This window comes from Schistocerca piceifrons, chromosome 9 (assembly GCF_021461385.2).
Source record: "Schistocerca piceifrons isolate TAMUIC-IGC-003096 chromosome 9, iqSchPice1.1, whole genome shotgun sequence".
In the NCBI taxonomy this organism is placed as follows: Eukaryota; Metazoa; Arthropoda; class Insecta; order Orthoptera; family Acrididae; genus Schistocerca; species Schistocerca piceifrons.
The window spans coordinates 99943350-99966014 of NC_060146.1; the positions used below are offsets into that span (position 1 = coordinate 99943350).

At 43.8% G+C, this 22665-nt stretch overlaps 1 protein-coding gene across 1 annotated transcript in view; it reads left to right on the plus strand.

Moving 5' to 3' along the window:
* The first annotated feature begins 519 nt into the window (after positions 1-519).
* LOC124717013 (esterase FE4-like) overlaps positions 520-22665 on the plus strand; it is a 205052-nt gene continuing 182906 nt past the window's right edge. Inside the window, exon 1 of the mRNA XM_047243655.1 lies at positions 520-706. Coding sequence (XP_047099611.1) covers positions 557-706 — 150 coding nt within the window. The 5' untranslated portion in view covers positions 520-556. The remainder of the gene's footprint in view (positions 707-22665) is intronic.

Sequence of the window (22665 nt, forward strand, 5' to 3'; positions counted from 1 at the left end):
GTAGGTCCTACTAATGTATTAGAAATCTTATTACCAGTAGATTATCCGTGGGCTGGTTCAAATCACAGCAGTATCATCTTTTTTTCTCGTTCAATTTGAAATACCTACATCTCATAATTATAAAAATGGCTCTGAGCACTATGGGACGTAACATCGTAGGTCATCAGTCCCCTAGAACTTAGAACTACTTAAACCTAACTAACCTAAGGACATCACACACATCCATGCCCGGGGCAGGATTCGAACCTGCGACCGTAGCGCTCACGCTGTTCCAGACTGAAGCGCCTAGAACCGCTCGGCCACCTGAGGATGTATTGTTACGTAGCTGTCAGCAAGGGTTTCCTACTGTTTCCCACAGAAATAAGAGTGGGATACGCCCGTGGCGTGGCCGTTAGTTTAGCGTCTCCAGACCGCAGTCCGCGCGCGGCCGGATGACTTGCGAAAAGGATGTTATTATCTCTCCCGCCGGCTGCGCCATCAATCAGTTACGCAACGTGCTGGAGCAGTCCAGCCCGCTGCCACGTATTCTGCAGTGGCAGCAGACGCAGCGGCAAGCATGGCGGGCGCAGAGCAGGAGACGGTGAAGGTGCGCGTTTCGCAGGGAGAGCTGCTCGGCTTCCGCTGCCGCACAGTGTGGGGGTTCCCCTACTGCTCCTTCCTGGGAATCCCCTATGCGGCGCCGCCCGTCGGACCGCTCCGCTTCAAGGTGAGTGGAAAACGCGACTTGGTGCCGACAAACAGCTGCACATTTATCAAAAAATGAAGTCTTTTGCATGTGACAGGGAGGAAATACAAAATCTGAAGTGCAAATCTTGTGGAAATTACCTCAGCAACGCGTTTTTACTGAAAAACAACGCACAAAATACATTCGTAGGCTAACAAAACAGAAAATGCCATACAAAGGCAACATCACAAAGTATTTGCCCACATTTTAGACATCTAGACCAGGGGTTCCCAACAAAATTTTTTTCGATGACCCCCTCATCGAGCATGATTGGTACTAAATGAAACAACAAGTTTACTGTTACCAGTCACCGTCTTATTTATTTCCACGACGCGTTTCGAAGGTTTAAACATCCATCATCGGGTGGATTTACATTAGTTAGTATGACATTTGTGTGTGTGTTGTTTTACGAATTTCTTGTAGGAACGTGTGGCACTGCCTCCAGAGGCCACAGGGTCCTTTTGCTGTCGTAACACATCACATGTATACTGCCACATTGGTAAACAAATATCCTCCAAAAAATCGTAACACAACACACACACACAAATGTCATACTAACTAATGTAAATCCACCCAGTGATGGAGATTTAAACCTTCGAAACGCGTCGTGGAAATAAATAAAACGGTGACTGGTAACAGTAAACTTGTTTCATTTAATGTCAATAACAGTCACGGTAAAGCCTAACCTAAAAATGATTGGTACCTTGTCATATCACAGTATCAAGTACCTAAAAAAGCCAAATTAAGAGTCTTTTTAGAAGTTTTCTATTTTTGATACTTAGAAAACATTGACACATTCATTATTGAAAAAATATTGAGCTTAAAATTTTTTCAATTTAGCCGTTATTGTTAAATTTTTGATTATTGCTCAAAATCTTTGTCTTCAAATCTGGGTGTTTAGTATAACAAACTCCTTAAAGAAATAAAAATTGAGTATGAACTGAAAATGACAGGAAAAAATTAAAACTGAGTAAATTGGTCTTTCAAGTGTACTACACTTGACATTGCATTCAGTAGCATGTGTGAAAAATAAGAAAACACTAATTTCATACAAGGTATTATTTACTTGAAAAAGTACATTTACAACAGAGTACGCCATCAGTATGCAGTTAGTTTCAATTTTCAGTTTTTAATGAGATGAGGTCAGTCTAACCTTTCAATCCATTACTTCTCAAATATTAGGTTCCAAACTTGAAACTTTTACGGTCTGTGAAAGAAGCACGGGCAACAAATTAACAATGGCCGATTGTCGTCTGAAATGCGAGTTTCTGTGTACAGTGACTGTCAGTTGTCAGCTGCAAAGAGGCAGCGCGCGCCGTCTAACGGCATACTGCTGAACTATTTGCCTCTGTCTAATTCTAGCTTTGCGCTAGAGTGCGCTACTGTCAGTTGGCTCTAGGAAGAACTAGACGCCGAAGTTAGCGTTCGCTAAAGCTCTGCTCATGCAGGAAGCAGCCAAAACAAAAAATCTGTTATCATACGAAATGTATTTAACATATTTTTTATTCTAAAATCATCTTGCGGACACCTCTGGCATAGCTCGCGGAACCCTGGGGGTCCGCGGACTACCCGTTAGGAACCACTGATCTAGAGCATGGAAAAGGTTTAAATTTAAAAAATTGATGGATAGTGGAGTTTCCTTTTGTAGTTGTTCCTGCTTGCGGTCGTTTGAGCATAGAGCCGCCACAGAGAATTGAATTTTGTCCCACTCTTCATGAAGAGCTCTATGAAAGACATTGTTGTCTTGTTTTGGTGTTATCCTCGAGCAGATTCCAAAGATGGCCAATGGGATTAATACCTGTTGCTCTGAGTAGAAGTGCTGAGCTGTTTCGGTGAGCTGTCCATGTGGCACATTTTCGGTATTTCTATCTGTATGCTTCCGATCGTTGTACTGGTGGCAAATATAAATTTTCGGCTTTAGCATTTAGATTTTACATTAAAATCTTAATATACATTTTTAGACCATTGTGCTCTCTATAAAATGTAGCTCTTCAGTGCGTGCAGCACTCATACACCCCTACACCATCAGGGAATCCCCATCGTGCTTCACCATGGGCACATGATTCTGCACCACACCATTCGCATGTCGTCCGACCCGAATATGTTACACATAACACTAAACCTGAAGACTTGGTTGCGAAATCTATGTCCCTGGGTAAAATTAAGACGTTTCTTCTCATTCTGTTCGCTGACCCAAAATTTCTTCCAAGCTTCTCTGCCATTATGCCCATACTTCTTGCAGATATTTCTGTGTAGTTAATATCTTCTTGCCCCTCGACTCTCAACTCCCCAGTCAGGGGGGCTGATTTTAGGATTTCTGTTGATTATCCTCACGATGAAACTCACGTCTGCACCGGTCAGTTAACGAGGGCGCCCAGTCCGTGGCTGGTTTCTCAATGTTTTCGTTACACAAAAGCGATCTGAATAGTCGATCTAGGTCTGCCAAATATTTTAGTAATCTCGTAAGAGGATTTACCATGATTATGTAGGCGCAGAATAAGTTTTCTTTCAGTTAGGGCTGTCTCCCTACCAAGGGCGCCTTTGAGATAATTTGTAGGGGGAGGTGAGCGGGACTAGGTCTGGAAGTACGGAGTATTTTTTAATATTTTGGAAGACGAATGGCGACTTGTAAGAAGCCGTAAGAAAGTTCTAGTTCTGGTCCTGCTAACGACGTTGTCCTTTTGATAAAATACTAGGCTGTGGTAGTAATACTCTGTAAAAAAAGAATACCCGTTATTGAAAGAAATACACCTGACTACACTATTTTTTCCCTTTCCCTGAGCGCTAGGAGCGGAGGGTGTCCTTGTTCATTATCGTTATGGCCCATGCTACTAACAGCGCTATCCCGGCGTCGCTCAAAACAACAGGTGGCTGGCTCTGGTTGTGGACAGCTGACACTCCAGCCAATGTGCCGTGAATCAACATTGAAGTTTCGTCCCTGGGTGCGAATTTTAGGCGTATTCTGACTGTGGTTTGTGAAGTAGCTTTTGTATGACATTTTCTATTTTGTTAATCTTGTTATAGTTATGAATGTATATGTTCCATTCTTTTTCAACAAAAATAATTTACTGAGACACTTTCCACAGGTCTGTTTCTTCACGTTTTGTGTTCACTTCTACGCACGTGTCTCAGACTTGCTTCATGGGGGAAGGACGTCAAACGGGCCGACTTGGAGCAGGAGAGGCACCACAGGAAATTTAATTTCCACTGTCTATCCCTTTACAAATAAATTCATAAAATTTTGTCAGTACGACCAGAAGGATTCATGATTCACACTCATAGTAGTAGTGGAAGTTAAAAAACATAAAATATAAATTTTTTTACATGTGAAATATTATAACTCTTTCACTTTTTATTGGCTCCATTTCTTGCTATAGGTACAGTTTCTTCATACATAAGAGACAGTCTTCCATAAATTTTGCGCAGAATGCAAACCATATTTACAGGTGTATGAAACACTAGAGTTTATTTAATTTATGAAAAAAAATGAATGAACCGTTAAATTGTAAACTTCAAATTTAGAAAAAACTCAAATTTTATAGTTAATTATCTCAATTTTTACCGCACTTTTTAATAGATTTGTAAAATTCTAAAGTTTTGCATTAAGAAGTTTGTTTTTAATAAGCATACCAAATTTGAAAATAATAGGATATTTATTTTCGACGTTGCATATACCTAAGTACAGAAATTGTGTTTTGCGGAAAATGGCCGTTAAAGTTTCTGATTATATTTGGCATTTTTTTAGAACTGTCCAGCACCATAGGCAGGTTCTTTTTCCTTTTCTAAATCAGTTTTTTTTCCTTCTGAGATTCCTATGATGCACTCTTCTTCATTTTATCACCTCCAAAAATTATTTCTCTGCTTTTACTACGCGCTCTCTGTCTATTGCATACAAAACTTTGGTGTAGTGCACTCCGTGCTTAATTTCCATTTTCTCTAAAACGTATTTTCTGCTTTGCACACCATCATTACAACATGCAACTGCATCATAAAAACCAATAGTAGGTGCATTTCTTCCCACAAAAATTGTTTTTGGCAATCTTTCCCATACACATTGGTTAAAACTTCCATTTGGGTCTTGGGTACCGCCACGAAGACATTTCTTCAATAAATTTTCATTTGCAAAGCCCCTGAATACAAGTTTGATGGCTTTCATTGCAGCAATCGGTAGAAAACTCCTGTGATGATATTCTTCACCACCAGCACCTGACCTTTGGTTGTAGCACCCTTTACTGTGTACCTGTTGCGCTGGTGACGTTGTTTACCGTTGAAGCAACGAATTCTAAGCGGCATCTTGTGCGATAATATGCCACAAACGACCACAGAACAACTTAGCTAAATGAAAATCGTTTCGAAATTCACAACATCACACTGCAAACCTTTCAAAACCGAGAACAAACAAAATCAGCTATCAAAACAATGCACGTCGATAGCAGTAGAGAAAGTATCGATATAAACAGTCTTTTCTTTCACGTATGACAATCTCTGCCGCAAATATAAATATTCGAATTCTACAGAGCGAAATACGTATGACAGAAGGATGCTGTGCGAAGTGGCGTGGCGCTGCATCTTGGTACACTTAAGACTAAATAACGTGCCTTATAATCTCTCAAATAAATATACTCCTGGAAATTGAAATAAGAACACCGTGAATTCATTGTCCCAGGAAGGGGAAACTTTATTGACACATTCCTGGGGTCAGATACATCACATGATCACACTGACAGAACCACAGGCACATAGACACAGGCAACAGAGCATGCACAATGTCGGCACTAGTACAGTGTATATCCACCTTTCGCAGCAATGCAGGCTGCTATTCTCCCATGGAGACGATCGTAGAGATGCTGGATGTAGTCCTGTGGAACGGCTTGCCATGCCATTTCCACCTGGCGCCTCAGTTGGACCAGCGTTCGTGCTGGACGTGCAGACCGCGTGAGACGACGCTTCATCCAGTCCCAAACATGCTCAATGGGGGACAGATCCGGAGATCTTGCTGGCCAGGGTAGTTGACTTACACCTTCTAGAGCACGTTGGGTGGCACGGGATACATGCGGACGTGCATTGTCCTGTTGGAACAGCAAGTTCCCTTGCCGGTCTAGGAATGGTAGAACGATGAGTTCGATGACGGTTTGGATGTACCGTGCACTATTCAGTGTCCCCTCGACGATCACCAGTGGTGTACGGCCAGTGTAGGAGATCGCTCCCCACACCATGATGCCGGGTGTTGGCCCTGTGTGCCTCGGTCGTATGCAGTCCTGATTGTGGCACTCACCTGCACGGCGCCAAACACGCATACGACCATCATTGGCACCAAGGCAGAAGCGACTCTCATCGCTGAAGACGACACGTCTCCATTCGTCCCTCCATTCACGCCTGTCGCGACGCCACTGGAGGCGGGCTGCACGATGTTGGGGCGTGAGCGGAAGACGGCCTAACGGTGTGCGGGACCGTAGGCCAGCTTCATGGAGACGGTTGCGAATTGTCCTCGCCGATACCCCAGGAGCAACAGTGTCCCTAATTTGCTGGGAAGTGGCGGTGTGGTCCCCTATGGCACTGCGTAGGATCCTACGGTCTTGGCGTGCATCCGTGCGTCGCTGCGGTCCGGTCCCAGGTCGACGGGCACGTGCACCTTCCGCCGACCACTGGCGACAACATCGATGTACTGTGGAGACCTCACGCCCCACGTGTTGAGCAATTCGGCGGTACGTCCACCCGGCCTCCCGCATGCCCACTATACGTCCTCGCTCAAAGTCCGTCAACTGCACATACGGTTCACGTCCACGCTGTCGCGGCATGCTACCAGTGTTAAAGACTGCGATGGAGCTCCGTATGCCAAGGCAAACTGGCTGACACTGACGGCGGTGGTGCACAAATGCTGCGCAGCTAGCGCCATTCGACGGCCAACACCGCGGTTCCTGGTGTGTCCGCTGTGCCGTGCGTGTGATCATTGCTTGTACAGCCCTCTCGCAGTGTCCGGAGCAAGTATGGTGGGTCTGACACACCGGGGTCAATGTGTTCTTTTTTCCATTTCCAGGAGTGTATGTCTTATACATCAAACTATTCAGGAAAATTTGCGCTACGAAATAGGCATATTATTGAAAAATCAATTTTTTTTTTAATTTTTGACGTCCTACCCACTTAAAAAACATATACTTAAAAAAATGTACACAGCTAGATGAATACTTTTTGGATTCACTGCATTACTTGAGAAAGTAAACTGTAGTCCGACCTGTGGAAGAACTAACTTGGTGTGGTGTTGGACATCCACATATTCACCCTGCATTGTGACTCACTTTCCCAACAAAAGATGACGTAATGGAGACCTTTGTTGTAGAAAACTGCAAATTTTGCCGTTCAGCAAACATTTCACGTACAAAATAAGCTAATCATTATTCTCGAAATGGTTTCCTCATCTGCAGAAAGAAATGGTAGTTTTCAAATAACCTTGACCATGGTTTCGACCTTCTTCGGAAGGACTAACAAATTTCTCATTAGTAATTCATTCAGTAAAAGCTGTCTCCACATGACATGTAGCACCAACGGTCTGTATGTCATATGTAAAAATTAAGGCCCCTACAATCAAGGGCTTGTCACGTTAGTAAACCCAAACACTTAAAATAGCATGTAGCTACTACCATGGACTGTTTTATAAGTGTTTGGTTTCATTGATGTGACAAGCACTTGTTTTTAGGGGCCCTAACTTTTATATATGACATACAGACCATTCCTGATGCTTGTCATCTGAAGACAGCTTTTACTGAATGAATTACGTTTGTGAAGTTTGTTTGTCTTCTGAAGAAGGCGGGTTTCAATCCGTCGAAAGCGTGGTCAACGTTATTTGAAAACCACCATTTATTGCATCTGGTTGGCTGTCTTTTGTTCCTGCTGTTCTGTAATCGTTGCTGTAGTGCAGCCATGTTCAAAATATTAAAAAGTATGTGTTTGACAAGTGTGTAGATTACGGGCTGTGGCTCTGTCCTGTGAAGAGTGATGTGCGGCTTCAAAACCTGTGATTCTGTGACTTGACAAAACCACTCAGGTGAAACCAGGATTCATTAGACATAAACTGATCCACGTCCAAGCTATTAGCTATTATACATCTACATCTACGTTGATACACTGCAAATCGCATTTAAGAGCTTGTCAGAGGATTCATCCAACCACCTTCACAATTCTCTATTATTCCAATTTCGTTTAGCGCGCGGAAAGACGGACCACCTATATCTCTCCGTACGAGCTCTGATTTCACTTATTTTATCGTGGTGATCGTTTCTCCCTATGTAGTTCGGAGTCAACAAAATATTTTCGCATTCGGAGCACAAAGTTGGTGATTGGAATTTCGCGAGAAGATGCGGTCACAACGAAAAACGCCTTTGTTTTAACGATGTCCAGCTCAAATGCTGTATCATTTTAGTGACACTCTCTCCACTATTTCACGTTAATACAAAACGTGCTGCTCTTCTTCGAACTTTTTCTATGCCCTCCGTCAGTCCTATCTGGTAAGCAGCAATATTCTAAAAGAGGACAGACAAGCGTTGTGTAGGCAGTCTCCTTAGTAGGTCTGTTACATTTTCTAAGAGTCCTGCCAATAAAACGCAGACTTTAGGTAGCCATGCCCATAACATTTTCTATGTGTTCCCTCCAATTTATGTAGCTCGTAATTGTAATTACTAGGTAGTTAGCTGAATTTACGGCCTTTAGATTTGACTGATTTATCATGTAACTGAAGTTTAACGGATACTTTTAGCACTCATGTGGATGAACTCATACTTTTCAGACCAGTCAAATATCTTTTCTAAATCGTTTTGCAATTTGTTTTGATCTTCTGATGACTTTATTAATCGATAAACGACAGCGTCATCTGCAAACAACCTAAGACAGCTGTTCAGATTGTCTCCCAAATCGTTTATATAGAGAAAGAACAGCAAAGGGCCTGTGACACTAACTGGGGGACGGCCGCAGTGGCCGAGCAGTTCTAGGCGCTCAGTCCGGAACCGCGCGACTGCTACGGTCGCAGGTTCGAATGCTGCCTCGGGCATGGATCCGTGTGATGTCCATAAGTTAGTTAGGGTTAAGTAGTTCTAAGTTATAGGGGACTGATGACCATAGAAGCTAAGTCCCATAGTGCTCAGAGCCATTTGAACCACTAACTGGGGGAACGACAGAAATCACTTCTGTCTTACTCACACAATCCGTTTGTGTGGTGCAGTGTCAAAAGCCTTCCGCAAATCCAGAAATACGGAATCAATTTTAAATCCCTTCATGCGAATAAAGAGCTAGTTGTGTTTCACAAGAACGATGTTTTCTAAATCCATACTGACTGTGTGTCAATAGACCCTTTTTTTCGAGGTAATTCATAATGTTCGAACACAATATGTGTTCCAAAATCCTGCTGCATATCGACGTTAATGATGTTGTTGTTGTTGTTGTGGTCTTCAGTCCTGAGACTGGTTTGATGCAGCTCTCCATGCTACCCTATCCTGTGCAAGTTTCTTCATCTCCCAGTACCTACTGCAACCTACATCCTTCTGAATCTGCTTAGTGTATTCATCTCTTGGTCTCCCTCTACGATTTTTACCCTCCACGCTGCCCTCCAATGCTAAATTTGTGATCCCTTGATGCCTCAGAACATGTCCTACCAACCGGTCCCTTCTTCTCCTCAACTTGTGCCACAAACTCCTCTTCTCCCCAATTCTATTCAATACCTCCTCATTAGTTACGTGATCTACCCATCTAATCTTCAGCATTCTTATGTAGCACCACATTTCGAAAGCTTCTATTCTGTTCCTGTCCAAACTATTTATCGTCCATGTTTCACTTCCATACATGGCTACACTCCATACAAATACTTTCAGAAACGACTTCCTGACACTTAAATCTATACTCGATGTTAACAAATTTCTCTTCTTCAGAAACGCTTTCCTTGCCATTGCCAGTCTACATTTTATATCTTCTCTACTTCGACCATCATCAGTTAATTTGCTCCCCAAACAGCAAAACTCCTTTACTACTTTAAGTGTCTCATTTCCTAATCTAATTCCCTCAGCACGTTAATGATATGGGCTAGTAATTTAGTGGATAACTCCTACTACCTTTACTGAATATTGGTGTGACCTGTTCTTTTTTCCAGTAGTTGGGTATGGATCTTTCGTCGAGCGAACGGTTGTATATGATTGTTAAGTATGGAGCTAATGCATCAGCATACTCTGAAAGGAACCTGATTGGTATACAGTCTGGACCAGAAGACTTGCTTTTATTAAGTGATTTAAGCTGTTTCACTACTCCGAATTCTTTCATTGTTAATCTCACTGAACAGCCACCCACAATACAGGAGGCGCTTTGGAGAATGTGCTGGTTTTAATGCATGAACAACAGACACTCGGTAATGACGCATGCACAGGTCGGTCCTGGTGGAGTATTCGTCCGCACGATCGCCGTGATATGCTGGTCTTTTGCGACAGGTGTTGGATTGATTTAGTAGGGCTCTGAAGCATCTTCTACTGAACCGCAGCCACGTTTTCAGGTGAGCGGGCACGTTTCGGAATGTTTCTAGCCTTGTTCAAAACAGATCCTGTCCATTTTCGGACTAGGCGTTGCATGACACTCTTTGTTGGCGCTTTGACAGCATTAAACTTCTCAGCAAACAACTGGCCACACTGTTTCCACGACTTTGTGGTTCAAAATGGTTCAAATGGCTCTAAGCACTATGGGACTTGACATCTGATGTCATCAGTCTCCTAGACTTAGAACTATTTAAACCTGACTAAGCTAAGGACAGCACACACATCCATGCCCGAGGCAGGATTCGAACCTGCGACCTGCGACCGTAGCAGCAGCGCGGATCCGGACTGAAGTGCCTAGAACCGCTCGGCCACAGAGGCCGGCCCACGACTTTGTGGTCACGTAACTAGCTTCAATCACAGTGACATAGGCCGCATTTCGCTCGGAACCGGTGTGGAACACGTGGTGTGCACCTCACGGTGTGTTGTTATACGCATGCATTCACGTCCAGCAGTGTCCACTCGTCCGGAACACATGTTTGCCCCATCTTGAATAACACTGTCTCGATTTATTATTTTTTAACCTCAAACATTTACAACACATGTTTTCATACGTATGAAAGTGAATGCATAGCAAATATTAAAAGAGAGAAAAAACACAGGCAAAACACAAATGATATTCCAATATAGTGGACTATTACACGTTTCTCAAATAGCTAGAAATAAAATTTATAATTATTAATGCTGTGCTACAGTTGTCTTCCATAAACAACCAAGGATCAGAAACAGAAACTAAAATTACTCAAAAATTTGAGGGATAAATTCACATTTAAATGTTAACCTACAATTTTTTTTTTTCGAGTTTACAATGTAGGCGTTATATACGTACTGTATCCTGGTGTCCGCCATACACTCAAGTGTTACCTGTGTTCTGACTCAGCTAATTTGTAGATAAATTAAGAGTGACTGCAGGAAGGATACGGGAACCATGAAACGATCATCCCTTTTGCTTTGTCGCACTTATTCTTGTCGTTGACTAAACTGAAATCTCGAGGCGGGAAACGTAAGTCCAAACTACCTTTCGAATCTACAAAATAAGAGATATTGTGCCGCCATGCTACGTTATACACACTAAAGAGCCAGAGAAACTGGTACACCTGCCTAATATCGTGTAGGGACCCCGCGAGCACGCAGAAGTACTCCAACACGACGTGACATAGACTCGACTAATGTCTGAAGGAGTGCTGGAGGGAACTGACGCCATGAATCCTGCAGGGATATCCATAAATCTGTAACAGTACAAGGGGGTGATGATTTCTGAACAGCACATTGCAAGGTATCCCAGATATGCTCAGTAATGTTCATGTCTGGGGAGTTTGGTGGCCAGCGGAAGTGTTTAAACTCAGAATAGTGTTCATGGAGCCACTCTGTAGCAATTCTGGACATGTGGGTGTCGCATTGTCCTGCTGGAATTGCCCAAGTCCGTCGGAATGCACAGAGAATATGAATGGATGCAGGTGGTCATACAGGATGCTTACGCACGTGTTACCTGTCAGGGTCGTATCTAGACATATCAGGGGTCCCGTATCATTCCAACTGCTCAGGACACACCATTACAGAGTCTCCAAATGGCTCTGACCACTATGGGACTTAACATCTATGGTCATCCGTTCCCTAAAACTTAGAACTACTTAAACTTAACTGACCTAAGGACATCACACAAAACCCAGTCATCACGAGGCTGAGAAAATCCCTGACCCCGCCGGGAATCGAACCCGGGAACCCGGGCGCGGGAAGCGAGAACGCTACCGCACGACCACGAGCTGCGGACACAGAGCCTCCACCAGCTTGGACAGTCCGCTGCTAACTTGCTGGGTCCATGGATTCATGAGGTTCTCTCCATACCCGTACACGTCCATTCGCTCGACACAATTTGAAACGAGACTCATCCGAAAAGGCAACATGTTTCCAGTCATCAACAGTCCAATGTCGGTGTTGACGGGTCCAGGCGAGGCGTCAGTCGTCAAGGGTAGACGAGCGGGCCTTCGGCTCCCAGAGCCCATATCGAAGATGTTTCGTTGCAGTTCTGTCACGCTGAACGATTCTCTTCAGTCGTCGTTGGTCTTGTTCTTGCAGGATCTTTTTCCGGTCACAGAGATCTCGGAGATTTGTTGTTATACCGGGTTACTGATTTCGGCGGCATGCTCATGAAATGTTCTTACGGGAAAATCCCCATTTCATCGCTACCTCGGAGATGGTGTGTCCCATCGCTCGTGAGCCGACTATAACACCACGTTCAAACTCACTTAAATCTTGATAATCTGCCACTGTAGCATTAGTAACCTGTCTAACAACTGTCAGGCACTTGGCGTCTTATATAGTCATTGCCGACCGCAGCGGGATATTCTGCCTGTTTACATATCTCTGTATTGCAATACACATGGCTATACCAGTTTCTTTTGCGCTTCTGTGTACATGGCGTTCAGCTGCGGTTTCACCGTTGCGTTTTTGTCTGACTGAATTTTCTGGTCATAATCAGAAAATTCCGCATTCGACAAATCCGCAAGGTCAATTACTGCATTCGACTGAGAATTCTCTGCATCTTTCTCTATATCAGTGCTACAAGTCTCACATTGATCCATTTGTGATGACATTCGAATATTCTCACTACTTTGGAGCAAACGTGCCTTGCTTCTAGTGTGCATGGTTCAAATGGTTCAAATGGTCCTGAGCACTATAGGACTTAACATCTGAGGTGATCAGTCCAGTGGAACTTAGAACCACTTACACCTAACTAACCGAAGGACATCACACACTTCCATGCCCGAGGCAGGATTCGAACCTGCGACCTTAGCAGTCGGGCGGTTCCGGACTGAACCTCCTAGAACCGCTCGGCCACACCGGCCGGCCTAGTGAGCATGCAATGGAGTTGCTACTCTCCAGAAAATTGCTATTGCTCCTCGTCGCAATCCCACAGAATTATACCCTGAAATTAGCTCTGGCGAGCCACTAATTCTAAATCCCTGACAACATATCAAATAAAAACAACACTAATCTACGACAAAATGGGAAAACCGCAGATAATCTAGCATACGACACGTTAACACAACGCCGTTCTCCATCAGGAACAATCAGCAAGTAACACAGAACTCTCGACAACGAATGAATGAAAATGTGAACAAACAATACAAACAAAATTTACAAATATTCAATGTATTCAGCACCAATTCTTATTGTTACGCGAAACTAAATTACCTGAATGCACCAACTGAATTTCAACATGTGGAAACAGATGCCTTGTAACAGAAATAGTATTTGATGATTACAGAAGATGCTATCAGCTCAGGATCTTGGCAGCGGTCGCCAAATTGAAAGACTACATTCGACTTGCGGTATGTTTTGGAAGGCGACTGAGTTATTGCACCGACGGCAATCACTTTAACTATTGAACTTCCGCTTTACTACGTGCCCCATGCGTCTGCTAAATTGATTTTGCCGTTTGACAGTGTTTGTTGTTGATAACCTGCATTAGATGTTATCACATTTATGAGAATCCAAATGAGCTTGAATGCTGAAATAATATTGATGAAATGGTGACCCTGTCATTATTTTAGTCAACTGTTGACACGTGATTAATATATCAACATGGGCTTGATCTTTTATGACACTTATAGCACAAGTTTATTGATTGTGAAAAGGACAAAAAGACGATATAAAGTGAGATGATAATAAAAGATAATCTAAAGGCAGTATAAATATGCAACGAACAGTTAACACTCCCTTGAGTGGCGGCTGGTTGGCAAAGGATATGGTTTGTCTGATGGAACTGTTTACTACGGCGCAAAACGTGGATAACGCAACCTGAAATTATCCAACACTAGAAAGACCTTGATGGATTTATTCTACACAAAATTTATACTACATTCATGCTCATAAATTAAGGATAATTGCAGAATGTGGTGCCACACAACGTGGCACTACACAAAACTGGCGCTAATAGCATAGGCACATTCGGAACGCACACGATACAGATCTGTAAATCCACGGTATTGGCGATAAGTTGAGCAAACTGTCCCGAAACACATGTGCTACAAAACGCCACTGTTTCCTCGCGTGTACCACGACATCAATATGGAATATGATCACCATGCACACGTGCACAGGCCGCACATCTGGTTGGCATACTCTGGATCAGGTGGTCGAGCAGCTGCTGGGGTATAGCCTCCCATTCTTGCACCAGCGCCTGTCGGAGCTCCGGAATTGTCGTAGGGGTTTGAAGACGTGCAGCGATAAGTCGAGCGAGAGCATCCCAGATGTGGTCGATGGGGTTTAGGTCTGGAGAACAGGCAGGCCACTCCATTTGACTGGTATCTTCCGTTTCACGGTACTCCTCCACAATGGCAACTCGGTGGGGCCGTGCGTTATCATCCATCAGGAGGAAGGTGGGACCCACTGCACCCCTGAAAAGGTAGACATACTGGTGCAAAATGACGTCCCGATATACCTGACCTATTATAGTTCCTCTGTCAAAGACATGCAGGGGTGTACGTGCACCAATCATAATCCCACCCCACACCATCAAACCACGACCTCCATACAGGTCCCTTTCAAGGACATTAAGGGGTCGGTATCTGTTCCTGGTTCACACCAGATGAAAACCCTGTGAGAATCACTGTTCACACTATACGTGGACTCGTCCCTGAACATAACCTGCGACCACTGCTTCAATGACCATGTACTGTCTTCTTGACACCAGGCTTTACAGGCTGTGAGAATCACTGTTCACACTATACGTGGACTCGTCCCTGAACATAACCTGCGACCACTGCTTCAATGACCATGTACTGTCTTCTTCACACCAGGCTTTACAGGCTCTCCTGTGACCATGGATCAGTGGAATGCACATTGCAGGTCTCCAGGTGAATAAACCATGTCTGTTCAGTCGTCTGTAGACTGCGTGTCTGGAGACAACTGTTCCAGTGGCTGCGGTAAGGTCCCGAGCAAGGCTACCTGCAGCACTCCGTGGCCGTCTGCGGGCACTGATGGTGAGATATCGGTCTTCTTGTGGTGTTGTACACTGTGGACGTCCCGTACTGTAGCGCCTGGACACGTTTCCTGTCTGCTGGAATCGTTGCCATAATCTTGAGATCGCACTTTGTGGCACATGGATAGCCCGTGTTACGACCTGCTGTGTTTGACCAGCCACCAGTCGCCCTAGTATTCTACCCCTCATAACGTCATCAATATGTTTTCTTTGAGCCATTTTCAACACACAGTCACCATTAGCACGTCTTAAAACGTCTGCACACTTACTCGCTGCACCGTACTCTGACATGCACCCACACACCTCTGCGTAGGTGGACTACTGTCAGCGCCACCGTGCGACGACTGCAGGTCAAATGCACCGCATGATCATATCCCGTGGTGATTTAAACCCGCAAACCGCCCACCACAGCGTTGTTTCACCATGTATCAGCATTATCCTTAATTTATGAGCATGAGTGTACGTTGATGTAGCTGAGAACAAGTGGTGAGATTGTGGTCCTGTTGGCCCTAACAAGCCGGAGCAGCGACACAGAACCCCTTACCTCGGTGTGCGGCGATGTCTCAATTAACGGTCGTGGTTCCAGCGTCCGCAGAGCGGCGATATTCAGCTCCTGTAATTCCGTATCGCCGGCACGAAACCGCAAAGTTGCGGCTGGCCATCTCTTGGACGGATCGCAATTTCTCTCCAGTGGAGCCCTGAAATCCCGGCAGATACCAGCGTGTGAGGTTCCCGTTCGCCGGCCACATCGTGGATCAATTCGACACGCTGTATAGCGCACAAGGAGATGAAACTTCAAAGCGACAGACCAGATTGTTCTCATCACAGTGAGTCCGGAATGACCACCAGGGGTCTTTCATCACCAGCTATTCGTCCGACCCCTGCTTAAACATTTGGCCCAGGCCATCAGTCACTACATTTTCCGGAAGAGAGTTAAGTCTGACTTTCAACTGAAAAGCTGAAGTACCTGCCGCCCATCTAGCGATTCGTCCCACCCGCCTTCATCTTGCTATCACACAGCCGAGAGCCTTTTTAGCAGTCTCTATCAAAAATGGCCCCCCCATGAACCATGGACCTTGCCGTTGGTGGGGAGGCTTGCGTGCCTCGGCGATACAGATGGCCGTACCGTAGGTGCAACCACAACGGAGGGGTATCTGTTGAGAGGCCAGACAAACATGTGGTTCCTGAAGAGGGGCAGCAGCCTTTTCAGTAGTTGCAGGGGCAACAGTCTGGATGACTGACTGATCTGGCCTTGTAACATTAACCAAAACGGCCTTGCTGTGCTGGTACTGCGAACGGCTGAAAGCAAGGGGAAACTGCAGCCGTAATTTTTCCGAGGACATGCAGCTTTACTGTATGATTAAATGATGATGGCGTCCTCTTGTGTAAAATATTCCGGAGGTAAAATAGTCCCCCATTCGGATCTCCGGGCGGGGACTACTCAAGAGGACGTCGTTATCAGGAGAAAGGAAACTGGCATTCTACGGATCGGAGCGTGGAATGTCAGATCCCTTAATCGGGCAGGTGGGTTAGAAAATTTAAAAAGGGAAATGGATAGGTTAAAGTTAGATATGTTGGGAATTAGTGAAGTTCGGTGGCAGGAGGAACAAGACTTTTGGTCAGGTGATTACAGGGTTATAAATACAAAATCAAATAGGGGTAATGCAGGAGTAGGTTTAATAATGAATAAAAAAATAGGAGTGCGGGTTAGCTACTACAAACAGCATAGTGAACGCATTATTGTGGCCAAGATAGACACAAAGCCCATGCCTACTACAGTAGTACAAGTTTATATGCCAACTAGCTCTGCAGATGATGAAGAAATAGATGAAATGTATGACGAGATAAAAGAAATTGTTCAGGTAGTGAAGGGAGACGAAAATTTAATAGTCATGGGTGACTGGAATTCGTCAGTAGGAAAAGGGAGAGAAGGAAACATAGTAGGTGAATATGGAGTGGGGGGAAGAAATGAAAGAGGAAGCCGCCTTGTAGAATTTTGCACAGAGCATAACTTAATCATAGCTAACACTTGGTTCAAGAATCATGAAAAAAGGTTGTATACCTGGAAGAATCCTGGAGACACTAAAAGGTATCAGATAGATTACATAATGGTAAGACAGAGATTTAGGAACCAGGTTTTAAATTGTAAGACATTTCCAGGGGCAGATGTGGATTCTGACCACAATCTATTGGTTATGAACTGCAGATTGAAACTGAAGAAACTCCAAAAAGGCGGGAATTTAAGGAGATGGGACCTGGATAAACTGAAAGAACCAGAGGTTGTACAGAGTTTCAGGGAGAGCATAAGGGAACAATTGACAGGAATGGGGGAAAGAAATACAGTAGCAGAAGAATGGGTAGCTCTGAGGGATGAAGTAGTGAAGGCAGCAGAGGATCAAGTAGGTAAAAAGACGAGGGCTAATAGAAATCCTTGGGTAACAGAAGAAATATTGAATTTAATTGATGAAAGGAGAAAATATAAAAATGCAGTAAATGAAGCAGGCAAAAAGGAATACAAACGTCTCAAAAATGAGATCGACAGGAAGTGCAAAATGGCTAAGCAGGGATGGCTAGAGGACAAATGTAAGGATGTACAGGCTTGTCTCACACTGCCTACAGGAAAATTAAAGAGACCTTTGGAGAGAAGAGAACCACTTGTATGAATATCAAGAGCTCAGATGGCAACCCAGTTCTAAGCAAAGAAGAGAAGGCAGAAAGGTGGAAGGAGTATATAGAGGGTTTATACAAGGGCGATGTACTTGAGGACAATATTATGGAAATGGAAGAGGATGTAGATGAAGATGAAATGGGAGATAAGATACTGCGTGAAGAGTTTGACAGAGCACTGAAAGACCTGAGTCGAAACAAGGCGCCGGGAGTAGACAACATTCCATTAGAACTACTGATGGCCTTGGGAGAGCCAGTCATGACAAAACTCTACCATCTGGTGAGCAAGATGTATGAGACAGGCGAAATACCCACAGACTTCAAGAAGAATATAATAATTCCAATCCCAAAGAAAGCAGGTGTTGACAAATGTGAAAATTACCGAACTATCAGTTTAATAAGTCACAGCTGCAAAATACTAACGCGAATTCTTTACAGACGAATGGAAAAACTGGTAGAAGCGGACCTCGGGGAAGATCAGTTTGGATTTCGTAGAAATGTTGGAACACGTGAGGCAATACTAACCTTATGACTTATCTTAGAAGAAAGATTAAGAAAAGGCAAACCTACGTTTCTAGCATTTGTAGACTTAGAGAAAGCTTTTGACAACGTTAACTGGAATACTCTCTTTCAAATTCTGAAGGTGGCAGGGGTAAAATACAGGGAGCGAAAGGCTATTTACAATTTGTACAGAAAACAGATGGCAGTTATAAGAGTCGAGGGGCATGAAAGGGAAGCAGTGGTTGGGAAAGGAGTGAGACGGGGTTGTAGCCTCTCCCCGATGTTATTCAATCTGTATATTGAGCAAGCAGTAAAGGAAACAAAAGAAAAATTTGGAGTAGGTATTAAAATCCATGGAGCAGAAATAAAAACTTTGAGGTTCGCCGATGACATTGTAATTCTGTCAGAGACAGCAAAGGACTTGGAAGAGCAGTTGAACGGAATGGACAGTGTCTTGAAAGGAGGATATAAGATGAACATCAACAAAAGCAAAACGAGGATAATGGAATGCAGTCGAATTAAATCGGGTGATGCTGAGGGGATTAGATTAGGAAATGAGACACTTAAAGCAGTAAAGGATTTTTGCTATTTAGGGAGTAAAATAACTGATGATGGTCGAAGTAGAGAGGATATAAAATGTAGACTGGCAATGGCAAGGAAATCGTTTCTGAAGAAGAGAAATTTGTTAGCATCGAGTATAGATTTAAGTGTCAGGAAGTCGTTTCTGAAAGTATTTGTATGGAGTGTATGGAAGTGAAACATGGACGATAAATAGTTTTGAAAAGAAGAGAATAGAAGCTTTCGAAATGTGGTGCTACAGAAGAATGCTGAAGATAAGGTGGATAGATCACGTAACTAATGAGGAGGTATTGAATAGGATTGGGGAGAAGAGACGTTTGTGGCACAACTTGACTAGAAGAAGGGATCGGTTGGTAGGACATGTTTTGAGGCATCAAGGGATCACAAATTTAGCATTGGAGGGCAGTGTGGAGGGTAAAAATCGTAGAGGGAGACCAAGAGATGAATACACTAAGCAGATTCAGAAGGATGTAGGTTGCAGTAGGTACTGGGAGATGAAAAAGCTTGCACAGGATAGAGTAGCATGGAGAGCTGCATCAAACCAGTCTCAGGACTGAAGACCACAACAACATCAACAATGGTTGGTGTTTATAACGATATGTTTACGTAATGTGTATACATAAACATACAGTTATGAATGTCCCCGTTCGTAGTCGCTACTTATTACAATATGTTTACTTTTGTGCTGTAACATCAGCGGTGGAAATATGTTTGCGAACGCCGACCGTGTGCGGCTGTTTCTTCTTGGATTGTCTGGTCAGTCGGAAGTCGCATTGCAGAGGAAAGCAAATGCCTATTCAAAATATAATTATTTTTGGATAGCTCAACATGAATTTCCTAATGGACCGTAGTTTATCATGCATTTACCCGTAGAATATGGCGCGGAGAAAATATTTCGCCGCATACAACTTCCGTCCGATTTCGACGAAAGAATTCGTGACTGTGAACTCTCTATTTGGCAGAAACATAAAGAAAATTAAATCACTTCATCAAGGAGTGAGACATAGATTCTATATTAAATAAATAGTCCATACACCAGTTCCATTTAACTCTGAATTTATGGCAGTTAATAGATGAACTTACACTGCAATGAAGGAATTAACATGGATGGCGTTTTGACTGGCACTTCTGTTCTCGTGATGAAAATAATTCCTTTGACGTTTTCACATACACGTCGCACAATAAATTTACTGCTATGCAGTATTGCACTTTTAGTATTGCACTTTTACTTTACACTAAAATAACATTATTTTTAACGATAATAATACGGTGGCAAGACATGCGCGTCCGACACAAGTTACAAGAGACAAGAGAAGAATGAGTAACTGTTCATGGATAATATCTCGTACATAAAAAAAAAAAAAAAAAAGAGTGTAAAAGTGTTCTTCTTCTGTCCGTTTTTCGCGCCGCGGTTTTCAAAGTCAATAACTCACTGCATCTCTGACGGCGCTTCGACAATAAGCAAGTTACGTCACAGGTCGTTCACCTTTTACATTCTCGCAACATTATTTGCTAACTGTAGCTGTTGCCGAGCGACTACTCGATTAGTGAATGATTTAAAGTGATAAGGCAATCACATAATACTACATGTTACAAATGTACGAGTAACTTAAATTTTTCGAGGGACGACAAGACTGTCAGAGCTTCCAGCTCGTATACTGAATACTGGGCTTCCAATGGAAAAAGGCTACGTGAACCGTAACTAGACAAATACACACATCAAAAAAAGCTTTGCATCACCGCAGTTCTGAGAACTCCTGAAGATAAACTTTGACTGTGTATATTGTATTACAGTCCCTTTAACTGGTGAGAGATGTCTTCCGAACGCTCCTTCCTGCAAAAGCATTGGCACTACTCCCGACAGTGGAAGCGTCCTAATTGAAATCAGCCAAAGCTGGAGCAGTGGCTAAACTCTTCTTCAAGTCCTGAAACGACTTATGTTGTGATGGACTTCACTCGATTTCCTTTTCTTTTGTTCAGAAGAGCATTCAGTGATGTTTTAGCTGGCTGAAATTAGGAAAGAATCAGGCCCGCGAATCTTTAGTTCACAAACTAAATTTTCCTTTCTCAGGCCGGCCGGAGTGGCCGAGCGGTTCTACGCGCTTCAGTCTGGAACCGCGCGACCGCTACGGTCGCAGGTTCGAATCCTGCCTCGGGCAAGGATGTGTGTGATGTCCTTAGGTTAGTTAGGTTTAAGTAGTTCTAAGTTCTAGGGGACTGATGACCTTAGATGTTAAGTCCCATAGTACTCAGAGCCATTTGAACCATTTTTCCTTTCTCAGTTCCACTGCCCCAAACAACTTCATGGCAGCCATGCTGAAACAGAACAACAACGAATAATATTTGCTAAACTGAATGCGAAATATTTACTCCAGCAAGCAATTTTCACTTCTCCCCAACCAAAGTAAAATACTGTTGGTACTACACACAAGTCACCTTGCCCAAACCACACTCATTGCTACCAATGTGTAACAGTAAAGACATTGCTTTCATTACAGTTTTGCTAGCAGAAAACACAGTTCACTACAAGAATAACAAAGCCCCCACTAACGACTTTGTCACCACAACTTTCAACTTCCGAAACCCCCAGTCAATGATTTCACATACAATAACACCAACGGAAAAAATTCGCAATTCGAAGAAGGATTTCTGCGACATAAGCGAAAGCTCGTAGGCGTCCTTCTAAATCTGAAAAATGATGTCTGTTCACATTTCTAGCCAGTCGCATAAGAGTGGTTCTAGTAGCGTCACCATGAGGATACAAATCAGGTTGGCTTGACAAACACCACTGGCCATTAAAATTGCTACACCACGAAGATGACGTGCTACAGACGCGAAATTTAACCGACAGGAAGAAGAGCCTACGCTATGCAAATGATTAGCTTTTCAGAGCATTCACACAAAGTTGGCACCGGTGGCGACACCTACAACGTGCTGACATGAGCAAAGTTTCCGACGGATTTCTCATATACAAACAGCAGCTGTCCGGCGTTGCCTAGTGAAAAGTTGTTGTGTTGCCTCGTGTAAGGAGGAGAAACGCGCACCATCACGTTTCCGACTTTGATAAAGGTCGGATTGGAGCCTATCGCGATTGCGGTTTATCGTATCACGACTTTGATGCTCGCGTTGGTCGAGATCCAATGACTGTTAGCAGAATATGGCATCGGTGGGTTCAGGATGGTAATACGGAACGCCGTGCTGCATCCCAACGATCACTAGCAGTCGAGAGGCATCTTATCCGCATGGCTATAGTAACGGATCGTGCACCCACGTCTCGATCAAAATGGTTCAAATGGCTCTGGGCACTATGGGACATAACTTCTTAGGTCACCAGTCCCCTAGAACTTAGAACTACTCAAACATAACTAACCTAAGCACATCACACACATCCATACCCGAGGCAGGATTCGAACCTGCGACCGTAGGAGTCGCGCGGCTCCAGACTGAAGCGCTTAGAACCGCTCGGCCAAATCGGCCGGCTACGTCTCGATGCCTGAGTCAACAGATGGGGACGTTTGCAAGAGAACAACCATCTGCACCAACAGTTCGACGACGTTTGCAGCAGCATGGACTATCACAGACAGGAGCGTCTGCGATGGTGTACTCAACGACGAACCTGGGTGCACGAATGGCAAAACGTCATTTTT